This window comes from Mauremys reevesii, linkage group 4 (genome assembly GCF_016161935.1).
Source record: "Mauremys reevesii isolate NIE-2019 linkage group 4, ASM1616193v1, whole genome shotgun sequence".
Taxonomy (NCBI): Eukaryota; Metazoa; Chordata; order Testudines; family Geoemydidae; genus Mauremys; species Mauremys reevesii.
In genome coordinates, this window is record NC_052626.1 from 44,874,349 (window position 1) to 44,886,828 (window position 12,480).

Consider the following 12,480-nt stretch of genomic DNA (forward strand, 5'->3'; position numbering starts at 1 on the left):
GGTTCAGTACATTGAGTTTTTAATACTAATAGTAATACTCAGCCCCTATATGTATGTATGTCTTCTTGTTATTGAGTGGTCATTGAAAGTTAATCTGTTTAGTTGTTTGAGAGGAAAGAGCTTACTTTTCCATAAATATTTTTTAAAAATCTGTGTAGAATATATTTCAGAAGAGCACCTTTACTATGTAATATGTTTTTGTACTTTGCCCTCAGCTTTTAGCTCAGTTTCCTTCTTTGTACTGAGCTTTCTATTTTAACATTCACACTTAGAAAACCATTGGGGTCAGTGCAACAAAGACTGCTGTTTTTACAAATGTTGATTAAGCCTCTCTTCTTTATCGTCTTACAGGTCTTGTAGAAATTTGCCTCATGCACCCTCTTGATGTAGTGAAAACCAGGTAAGGTTCTGCTTGAACAAGTTTTATTTACACTGGAAAATGTCCAAATTGGGAGCTGTCAGAAAATAAAATGCTAGAACTTGTCCAAGTAAGATAACTTCTCCCTTTAATGGCATTTATGTTTACTTACTGTTTTTTACAGCTCTTGATAGACAGAATTTGAATAGCATGATGCATTTCTGGTTAGAGGTCATCTGAAGGTGTTAAATACTTTTTGTGAAATACAGTCTTCAAATAATAGCAAAAGGAGATCCTATTAAATAAAAGTTGAACATTTAAATTTGATTACCGTATTCATCATCTCAAGTAATGTTTTTATTTAAAACTAAAGTGCCATATTGCCTTAGAAATATTTTTGAGATCTGCTGCAATGGGTCATGCTTTCAAAAGTTAGTACAAAAGGATGTTCCCCAAATTAGCACATGAAAATTGGGTTATTTCACACCAACTATACTTTGCCCCCATTTTCCTGCATTAGCCATACAAATTTGTGTTTTTGTGAGTACACGTGGTGACCAATTTTCAAAAAATTGTCTTAAAATTTCTGTTCTAGCATATTGTTCACTTAGAAGAAAAAAAATCTGTGTTATTGTATTTCTGGCTATTGGAGCTTGACATCTGAATTCATAACATAACAAATGTAGACATTACTATTGCCAACTATTTGTGAAACTGACCGTAGTAAAGTGCTAGCATCGCCAGTTGAAAGGTGAGAATTGAAGGAGGTGCCTGAAATAGGAAAAAGAGACAGCAGTTCTCTGGGATGCTTAAAGTGGTATTAAAAGTTTGTAAAGACATTTTCTGCTTGTTTTTTATAATTATGTTAAGGACTCTGGAGAAGGAAGTGATTCCATATTAGGAATTTTCTCTGAATTTTCCTCAGCACAGTATCCACAATTCTTGGTCTCTTCAGTGACATAGCCACTTCCAGTTACTACAGTGTTTTTTCTCTTGACTGGATAGGAACATTATGTACATATATAAACTGATGCAACTCTGCAATGTAGTGCATTTTTGTGGAATTCTGTACTTTCTGCTCTACGTTTTTTTACAAAGGGGACAATGTGACTTTTTAAGATTAGTGAATCTTTGGTTGAACTGAATTAGCACTCCAGAGGAACATCAAGACAATGCCAGAGGCCCACATCTTGTGGATTTGTGGCTGTGCATCCTTGCTTGATTCTTACACGTTTTCTGTTGGCTTGAATGTTCTCTGGCACTCCCCCAAGGTCCCAGTCCAACCACAAAATTCAGATAGCTCACAGTCTGTATAGGGGCCTGTCTCCCACACTGGTAGCAGATAATTTCCCATCTCCCCAAAACAGTTCCTCAGTTCTCCATTTTCTTCTCTGCAGGCTTCACCCCTGCCAATTCTCCAAACTTCTTTTCCAGTTCAGGTTTATTAAATGGACAATGTACCTATCAGGGAAAATCTGCTTCCTCAAACTCCTCTGTGAGTTTGACCTTCGCCTCCAGGGTTTTGAATTGATGCCTCCTAACCAACCCAGACACTTGTGTTCTCAGGAAGGCCTTGTAGAAATTGCTCCAGAATTCTGGAGTCCATAATTTCATCCACACTCTGCATATTAGGCTTTAACCAACCGTAAGGCCAATCTGCTAATCTCTGGGCAAACATCTTGGGTCATATAGTTATGATTGCTCTGATAAGGAACAAGGTATGGTTTCCGTTCCCTGATAGGATGATACACAACCATATCCAAAGCAAATACTTACACCCTAATCAAAAGTTCACAATTTCTGTGAATACTTTCACTTGCAACTTTGAAATTTGCTTTCCAGGAACACTGATGCCAGTAAAACTCAACTGCACAAATATTTGTGGGGGTGAACAAAAAAGAGAGCAAGCAGAGGGAATGTGAATTGAATTCACTTATAAATCCAAGCAAATATTAACATAATTTTTAATTTTTATTTATTTATTTATTTAGCATTGTTTACCCAGCTCTAGTCACAATCTCTGTGCCTTCTAATGTTGCAGTGTTGTTTTTGGATGTACCATTTCTTTAAGACGGTATGTCTGAGAATGATGAAATTTCATGGTGGTGCCCAGTAGCTGGACATTATTGGGCCTAATTCACCACTTTTTACACGTCAGCTTTATGCTGACAGGATTCCATTAGAAGATCTGGAGTGGGGAAAGTGAAGCTTTTGTGCAGGTATTTTACCCTTTCAAACCTGTTTGTGAGGATGAGCCAAAACTCTAACACTGGACATAAAGCTACTCAAACACTGGTAGTTTGGACCTCCGGTTACAGCTTGGCCTAACTTTATATATTTGGCCCAAATCCTCATCCCCCCAAACAATTTTCCATTAGCAGGTTTCCTTTTGTCTCCCCCAAATTCCCATAACTACCTTAATTATCCCTCAAACAGTTTCTGTCAGTTGTTGCACAAGTGTTCATTTTCCCAACAATAAAACATTGTGAAGTTATGATATTGGTACATTTGGTTGAACTAACACAGATACCAATCTGGCACAAACGACAGCTTTCTAGTTGGAAAAACACTTTACTATATTTAGCTCAAAAATAATAAGTATTACAAAATCATTTCTGTGCCACACGTTGGTAGGTCTGATGGGTGAAAAGTCTGATATCTCCCTTCAATCAAGGCTAAGCAGAAGGAGAAGCAAAAGTGATTATTCATTCAGACTAGGATACCCATCGGTTCACCAGTCTTCCATTAAAGTGATATCATCAAGGTTTTTTAGTTTAAAAAAAAACCTGACCTTCTGTATTTTGACAGCATCACTATCTAGAAGTTCTTAGCAACTGGAATCTGGGAACTGTGTCCTCACTCCCCCCCCCCCCCCCGGATACAAGTAACTTTTATTGACATTAATGAAAGTTTGTTGTAGCCATCAGGGAGACTATAGGGATCCAGTACTTTCTTTATTCTAGTGACTGCTTTATCTTCCATAAGGATAATGCAATTAAGAAAAAAAAAGGTAACAAAAGATTTGCTGTGAAATTAACAAATGCACCATGGGCTGTTTAGGCCTTCTTTTATTGGAAAGTACAGCAATAGTCTCCCAACTGGGTATATCATTTCATTTGGAAGAGGAAGTGGGATGCACTGGGCTAAAGTAACAAAGAGAGGGAGAGAGAGAAAGACCTTTCTGTTTCTTTCTATGTAAAGTAACTTGGATGAATTCCTCAGATTTAGGATCTTCTTTGGTGTCCTAATGCAGAATGAAACAAAATTATTTTCAAATGTACATTTAGCAGGAAATAACTCCACTGAGCATGTTGCTTGTTTATAGTTTACAAGAACATATTTTTATATCTTGTCCCTTCTCCAAAACCTGCTATGGATAAATGATCATATTATTATTATTGTGCAATAATAGAAAATTATTCAATACAGCAAATGTATTGCAAAATATTGTCACAAAAAATCCAAACCATTATTGTAAGCGTTCTGAGATTCAAAATAATCTCAGGCGGAAACTTCCTTCTCCAACGTATTTATTAAAACAAAAGGCAACCATCTTGAGAGTGGCCAAGTGTTCATTGGCTAGGAAAGATGTGGTAAAGTCACACTGGATCCTATCAGGGAAAGGCTGAGTCTGGAGTGCATCCACAGGGAGAGAAGACTCTACCCAATGGCCAAGATATCCCTAGAGGTCCAGGTCAAGAAACAGCTTGGAGTTGTGGATAGGTTGCCCCATCTGTTGGTATTAGGGATGAACTGGAACTCCTTCCCGGTTAGGAACAAAGTAGGCATCTAGTGTCCATGGCAGAAGGGAACTGAGCCACCAAGGAAGATGAAGAAATGGCTCAAAGTAGGGGAACAGAAGAACCCTAGACAACAAGATACAAGCCAGGGGGTGAAAGAGGGAAATGAATGTTCCTGAGGAAAAAAATGGAAAAAGGGAAGAACTGGCCAAGCAGGCATTGAGGGGTAGGGGGGAAAGGAAGCCCAAAAGTATAGAGGAGGATGGGCTGTCCACAGAATGTTTGCTACCATGGACTTGAGAGGAGGAACTGTGAGATATGTTGGTAGGACTAGGAGAACAAGAGACCATAGAGAAAGGAGATGAAGGGATTAACCATGACCCAAAATAAAAAGGGTGAAGGGAGGAGATTATATCTTCGAATTGCCCCTGGTATGAAGACCAGTGGGCTGAAACTGAATTATGGAGATGTTCCTCCCCTATGAAATATGACTTCTGTGGGTGTAGACGAGATGACCACCCTGGAGAGAAGTGAAGGAAACAGACACCTTGTGCTCCTCTGAAGAAGGGAGGGCATGAGGGAAAAGGAACCTCAGCGTTCGACAATTGGGGGAGGTGTGTGACAGAGGGCTGGAAGCTAACAGGTGAGCCAGCACTCTGATCTCTTAGGGCTGGTCCACACTAAGAAGCGGGGTCGAACTAGGGTACACAAATTCAGCTACGTGAATAGCGTAGCTGAATTCGAAGTACCCTAGTTCGAACTACTCACCCGTCCAGACGCCGCGGAATCGAAGTCCGCAGCTCCAAGGTCGACTCCGCCACCGCCTTTTGCAGTGGTGGAGTACCGGAGTCGACCGCGGTGCTTCCGGAGTTCGAACTATCGCGTCCAGATTAGACGCGATAGTTCGAACTCCGAGAAGTCGAACTCACCGTGTCGACCCGGCTGGTAAGTGTAGACTAGCCCTTAGGCACCAAACAGCTGCCCAGGAGAAGGCTCATTAGGGAGATGAGGCATATTAGCTGATCAGTCTGGGAGAACTGAGGAACCAATTAGCCATCAGCTGCAGGGTGTAAAAGAAGACACAGGGAAGAAGTAAGGAGAGAGGACTGGGGCTAGCCGAGCCCAGTATGCTCTGAGATCTTGAGGAAGAGAGATCTCTGTTCTTCCCTGGCCCTGTGGGAAAGAGCTAAAGGACAAGAATCACTGTAAATACTTTGCTGCACAAGGCAGCTGGTGTTGGTGATGGGAATATAAATAAATTCACACAAAGTTGCCACTGAGGGGTTTCTGTGGCATCAGAGGACAGTGATAGAGGGTGCCGTGTTACAGTCACCTCAGTTTAAACGAGAAAATGCCATTCTGTCTCCTACGTGGTCAAGAGTAGACAAAGGCCCGCATCAAAAACCTGAGACTGAAACTCCAGCCCACAAATTTTGGGAAAGTTTTGATCCATTTTGTAATTTAGATTTCATGGCTGACTGTTATCTTTGTAACAAGCTAAACCAACACCCTGGATTCAAAACCCCCTGATCTTTGGAAAAGTTAAGAGAGAATCCAAGTCCAGATATGAACTTTCCTACTAGTCCCAGTCAGAAACTTTTCTATGGTGATTTCCTCCCCCGCCTCTTGTTCCAATTTCTGTCATTTTTGCTCATATTAGAAGAGTTCAGCTTACTACATGTGTTTCCGATCTCATTCCATCTGTTGTTTTGCAAGAGCTCCTTCCTTTTATATCATTAATTCCTCTTTGATTTCTGGTCTTTTTCATTCAAGTGAGCAGTAGTGGAGCCTGTTCTGAAAAGCCTTGGCTTAGAGTAAAAGATTGATAACAATAGTCATCTGACTTCATTTCTTTCTAACATACCTGAGTGCATTGTCCTTACCCAATATTACTATCTCTACATGATCATAATTTACTTGGTTCATGCTAACCTGGGTTTAGTTCAGGTTATTTGACCGACCAGCCTTGATTAGGTTCTTAATCAACTTATTTCTGCCAGACCTCAAGGCTTTTCACTTGTATCTTACTTGATTTATCAGTGAACTTGGATATACTCACTCATGGGATCCTCATGCATGCTGTAGGTGATCTTCTGGTTTTGGCATTCAGGATTCAGCATTTAAATAGTTTGAATGTTTCCTTACAGATTCTTCATGCCAGGTTTTATGTAATAAGAACTTATCTCAAGTTAACAATAATTTTGATGTGGATGTGCTCCAGAGCTCAGTCATTTGTGCTTTGTAAGAAGGAAAACAATCTGTTAGGAATTAATAAGGGCACATGGACTAATAGTTCCAACTAGATTTGCTATTCCAATTTAAATCCTGCCCTGAACTGAAGAACAGTATTGATGGGCACTGTTAAACAGATGCTGCATTTTGCAGTGCTGGGCAAAGTGATTCCTGTTTGTATGCCCAGACATACCATGTATATAGTTTATACAAATGCTGGTTTCACATCTGTTCATGTGATACTGGGGCATTTGTGGTCATTAAACAGAGGAGCTTTACAGTTGCCTTTTTTAAACCAGGGTATTTTTGGTGAAGAGCTCTGTCACAGGGCAGCTCCCTCGCTACCTGGAGAACCTCACTGCCTGGACAGTTGAGATGGTTTCACGTTTACAAACGCACACTGGGTTCCCCAGCCCAGGCTCACACTCTGAGTTCCTCTTGTGCTGCCAGTTGCCTCCTGTTTCGTCCCCTTATATTCCCCCAATAACCTTGTTAACCCAGTGATTGTCACCCAGGTGCTCACAATCCCCCAAAATAAAGTGTATAATTGCCTTCAGCAATGTCAGCCATTAGGGTGCTGCTAATAGCACCCTGTCACAGGGTCTTGATTCTAGAATTTACTTCCCCCTGCTCTGAAAGAGCCTAGATTCACTGTCCCTCAGTGCACATTATTGAACCGGTTTTCCCAGGCCTCCCCTGACAGAGGGGATGAGTGAGTTGAGATGGCTGGGGGAGATTTTTATTTTATTGGTGGGGGTCCTTATGTGGACAATGCTCAAATGTAGTGTTTTGTTTTGGAGTGTGTAGTTTTATCAATAATAGGTGTTTTTCTGAACAATTGAAATAAATCTAGCAAAATAATCACTTCCTTTTAGAGATAATGGGCTCACAAGACTCTGCTTTGGGTTTGGCAAATCCTCAGTTGTTGTATTTTGCCATTACAATGGCCAAAAAAAGAACACCCTTGGTTTTAGTTTCCTGATTCACCTATGACTTGCAGCAATGTGGAGTATCTGCCAAATATCCCTTTCACACATCTGACATGCTCAAAATAGAACAATAATCTCCATTTCCCCTTTAAAGGGTCCTTGCCATGTTTCTAGGGCTGTCAGGGGAATACCATAAAATAAATGAAAACTCCAGAATTCTCAATAGATATGCATATTAGAAATATACAGGTGGCCAGTCCCCTTGCACTGACAGGAAGGGAAGCCACTGAGAGTAGGAGGCAAGTAACGGGACCCCCTTGGGAGAAATGGGGAGAGAAGCATGAGCAGGTGGTGAAGTGAACTTTTTGGGAGGAAGGAAAGCAGATTAAAAGGCTCTCACAGGGACAAGAGGAAGGGGATTCCTGAGCAGGCACTGGGACTAAGGGTAAGACATCAGCGATAGTTATTCTTACTTATTTCCTCCCCAGCACAGACCTGGATGTGGAGAAGTCCCCTGGCAGTTTTGGAATCTGGTTGAATCTAAAACCACAGGGAATGGTCCAGATCTAGTGCTCTGAATCAAACCTGGCCATATTTGGATTTGGGGCATTTGTTTCGGTCTCTCTCTGCCACACTTTTCCTTTTATTTAAAATACCACAAGTACCAGGTTTTTGCACACTTGGCCCATATCAAGAAGTACTCTTCACTGAAGATGATCCGGGAACACATTGAAAGCATGCTAAAAGGACACTTTTTCAAGACAAGTCAGTATTTTTTTTAATTCCTTACCTGGGTTACCATTAACAAGACTTTAGATTATGGACACTGGGAAAATTTTAAACATTGAGTTTACTCCACAGGTTTATCTCGCATTTCACCCAGAATGAACAATACAGCTAGAGTGGCACGTCACTTCCCTTTAAAGCATCTTTTGCTTTCATTCTAATGCAATAGCACAATGCTCTTTCTACGTTTGTGATTCCAATACTTGCAAAGATCGGATACCCCTTTTGTATAAACATTTCTTGGCAATTACAACGGCAGCATTAGTCATTTGACAGGAGCCTGAGGGTTTCCCTTCTATAATCTGCATATATATATATTTATAAAAAAGCACACAGGCACTTTTGCTTGCGTTGGTGGGTATCTTCCTTGATACAGAAGGGGAAATTGCTTGATGTTTGAGTTCACTTGCAGTGGAAAAACCTGCAGTTGATTAGCTCTGTCCTCATGTTGCAGTTATAAGGAGAGGGTGACCATGGACTGCACATTGTGTAATCCTGGTATACGTCCAAAAATTCTGGTTTTCTTTTTTTTAATTTAATTTCATGAAAACATTTCCTTTCATTATGTAGGGCTACATAGCATCCTCTGCCATATATGACTGACAAAAACAGCCCAACATTGTGGCAGTAGGGAAGAGCCCAATCCTGAGTTCCAGACATGACAAAATCCCTTCATATGGCTCTGAGAGGGCAGATGCAGGAAAGAGAAGGAGCCAGAGAGCAGGTGCTCTCCAAAACATGCTCCTGTGGAGAATGGCTTTATTTCCTGTTAGAAATCTGCCCACAAATAACAGGAATATCTCCACCTCCATACAGTTCGATCTCTGAAGAAGGTTTTGGTGCAGCTGCAGGCAGGGATCATCTGGGAGTGATGCTACCAAGGAAGAAAGGTAAAGGATGAAGTGTAGAGCCTTGTGGATACTTGGACACTCCTTTCTGTAGTGTCTCAAGGTTCAGACAGATCTCAGGACATCCCTGGGTTGGTAAACCCATGGCAACCCCATGCTTGCACTGCTACAAGTATCTTCCTTGATTCAGAAGGGTAAATTGCTCTGAGTGTCCCTAAACCGCAAACTGCCAGAAGCTGGGACTGAACTACAGGGGATGGATCACTCGAAAATTGCCCTGTACTGTTCATTTCCTCTGAAGCATCTGGCACCGGCCACTGTCAGAAGACATGATACTGGGCTAGATGGACCATTGGTCTGACCCAATATGGCCATTCTTATGGGAAACCACCTCTAGGGTTCAGAAGGGTGTTCAGTTTCTATAGTCTGTTTAGTCCTTGGCCTCTCTACTACAACTGCTAACAGGAATGCCAGTTATAGTGGGGGTTCTAGAGTACCACCATTCCACTAGAAAATATATTGAGACCACCAAACTAATTTAAAGGAGAACACACAATAGCTGGCAGATGGTATATCAGTTTTTGATCACTATCTACCTGAGATAGATTTTAACCAGTGAACTAGCTATGATCAAGCTCTATATCCCATTATAAATCCCCTGAGCCATTTACCTTTCAGTTCAAATTTAAAAAAAAAATAGATTTGGTTAGCAGTGTCTTATTTGTTTGTGATTGTTCATTTGATTTGTGTATAGCACTTTGATCCAGATAAGTAGTTCTCACTCTAAACATATTAACATATGATAAGTGTCATTAATGACCTTTACAGAGATGAATTCTTGCTGGTATTGAGTCACAAAGCAATGCAGGTTTGATACAAGGGTTTGTCCAATGACAGAGAATGTGATCATGGAGGAAAAGAGTGGAATAGGAGTCTGATCAGAGGGGATGAGACTGAGCAGCTAGGTCGGTTCATAGAGTCAAATTCAAAAATGACGTGTGGGGTTGTATAAATTATATCACATTTGACTCATTTAGACTCCTTCAGACCTGATGACACCCACTCTATCCCTGTGTAATGGGGTCCAAAATGGTGTAACTTACACACCAAGGAACTAGAAGAAGGTGTAGGTAGAAGTAGTGTCAATTTCTTTAATTTACACCATTGTCAAACTCCCTGTTGTGTAAATTACACCAATTTAGGCCCCCTTTAGGCAGAGTGGGTGTCATTAGGTCTGAGGGAGCCTGAATGTAATGGAATCCAATGTAGACCACTTTATATATCATTTCTGAATTTGACCCATAGATTCTAGAGCTGGGAGATGCATATTAGATTGTATTGTCCATCCACCTGCTAGCACAGGATTGTTGTCAACTCTACAATTACTAGTGTTTTGTCCAGTCAAGTTTTAAATGTGCCAGGTGACAGAGCTCCCACCATGTCCCTCGGGAGGCTATTATACAGTCTAATACATTTCTGCCAGAAAGCTTTTTCTTAATATTAGGGCTGAACTTTCCATAACATAATTTCATCTCATTACTGCTAGTTATTCCCCTTTTACTATGCTACATCACTCTTCTCCCACCTTTGTGTTGACATCCTCCAGATATGTGTAGACTATTAGCATGAGCCCATTTTTTCACCCAAGTCCATATGAAGGTGAGCTGATCAGATAAACAGGCTTTCCAAAAAATCCTCTCTGCATGTAAATCTTCTGTTTAAAATATAAGTATTTAAAAGGAAACCATAAGGGATAGTTTTGAATGAGAGGAAGGCAGAAAACACAGGGCTAGGGGTTGGGAAAGGACATGGGATTATATTAACAAGAAAAATATATGCTTAAAATAAGTATTTAAAATGGGAATTGGGGAGTGAAAATGAGCAGATGTTGATGAAGATAGAATAACAGGCTGGAGACAATGGAACAGGGAATGGTTTTTAAAATGTATCCTATTTTTTTAAAGGAATACTTAAAATGAGGATTTAGCAGCTGGGAAAGGTTAGATGGGCCATGGGTTGGAGACATCTATGCCATACATATGATTTAAAAAAAACAATTTAACAGAGCAGATGGGTGGGTTATTAACAGATGTTAATGATTTGTCAGTGGTATAAAACATTAAGATCACATTCAGGGTAGACCATGGTTATGCCTGATTTCTAACTCACGGACAAAAATTTTGGGTTAGACCACTGTCATGCCTGATTTCTAACCATGGATGGAACATGCCTGAAATAAAGCAAGCAAGGAACCACTTTATTTTTTAAAAAACTCTATTTATTTTTATTGGTGTTTGGTCATGTGGCAATACTACTGAGATAATTTAAGGATAAAATACCACTACTTAACAACTTCATGCACAATAAACAGAAGGGCAATTATCTACTGCTAAACAATAGTATTGTTTTAAACTATTTGGTGAGCTGCCTTTTGGAAGCTACTGATCCAAAAGAAGAAAGCTGTTGGAAACACAATATAACCGTAGTGAGGCCAATAATTCTTTCAAAGTAGTTGGCCCATTAATATTGTGTTTAAATACTGTATATCCTTAAAAATAACAACATTTGTCCAATGGGTGCCAAATAAGTCTATAAATAAATAGAGATAATATCTTACTTAAGGAACTATGCTTTGTGTGTTTTTATTAACAGATGTATCAGTGTGTATTCTAGGTCTAGAGGGGTTTTTGAGAAACAAGAGTCTTCATGGAAGTAAAAATACCATATCCAAAATAATCTTGGCAAGATAGAGTTCTATTTTTTTATTTATTTCTCAAGAGGTTGCAAAATATTTCTAAAGAAATATCTGCAAGTTTTTAACCTCTGTAATATGTTGTAGTAAGCGGATGGCTCTCTGGTTAAAAGCACAGTGGGCTAGCTAGATTGTGCTTATAACAACCTGTGCTGAGCAAGGGACAATGTGTAGCTGCTCTACCCAAGAGCAGGGAATTATGCCTCTCTGAGACACAATTCCTCCCTTCATAATGAACAGCTGGTCCATATCTGTATCAAATTACTTACACTAGCCAAGGCTCAGTCATTCTTCATCCTTCTCTGCCCACTCTGTGCACCTGGGCTGGGGGTGAAATAATAGATGAACATCACCTGCTGACTTTCTGCTACACCCTGCAGTGGAAGTGTTGTGGGAGTACAGTGTCCTACTCCACACTATATCCTTGCACAGCCACATATGCGGGGCCACGATCTGACCCAATATTTGTCATTTAGAAGAGTGAGGTTCATTTAAAATGGCTACCTCTTGTAATAATGATCTAGCATCTACACAAGTCTCATTCCATGTAGTGGCTTACTCCAGGCTGCTTTCTCCCAGGAGCTGATTCAAGTATTTCCTGGGTAAAACAACATTTCTTATTTTACTGTTTTTTAAAGAAAAACACTGCGATTCAGGCTCTGCTGTTCATCTGCACGGCACGAAGACGAGGACTTTTCCTCATGGGTTAAGATCTCTGTAACATTCTTGTGCTGGCAAATCTTCATTTTACAACCTGTGCTTTGGCCATATGTCTTTCCTGGCTACTATAGGCTAGCAGGCAAGTACAACATCCTTGGCTGGCGGAGAATGTTTA

The 12,480-nt window shown here is 40.3% G+C and overlaps 1 protein-coding gene across 9 annotated transcripts in view; it reads left to right on the forward strand.

Moving 5' to 3' along the window:
• SLC25A21 (solute carrier family 25 member 21) overlaps positions 1-12,480 on the forward strand; it is a 396,958-nt gene that overhangs the window by 249,859 nt on the left and 134,619 nt on the right. For all 9 annotated transcript variants that reach the window (XM_039535486.1, XM_039535487.1, XM_039535488.1 and 6 more), the window contains one exon: positions 352-400. In XM_039535486.1, coding sequence (XP_039391420.1) covers positions 352-400 — 49 coding nt within the window. The remainder of the gene's footprint in view (positions 1-351; positions 401-12,480) is intronic.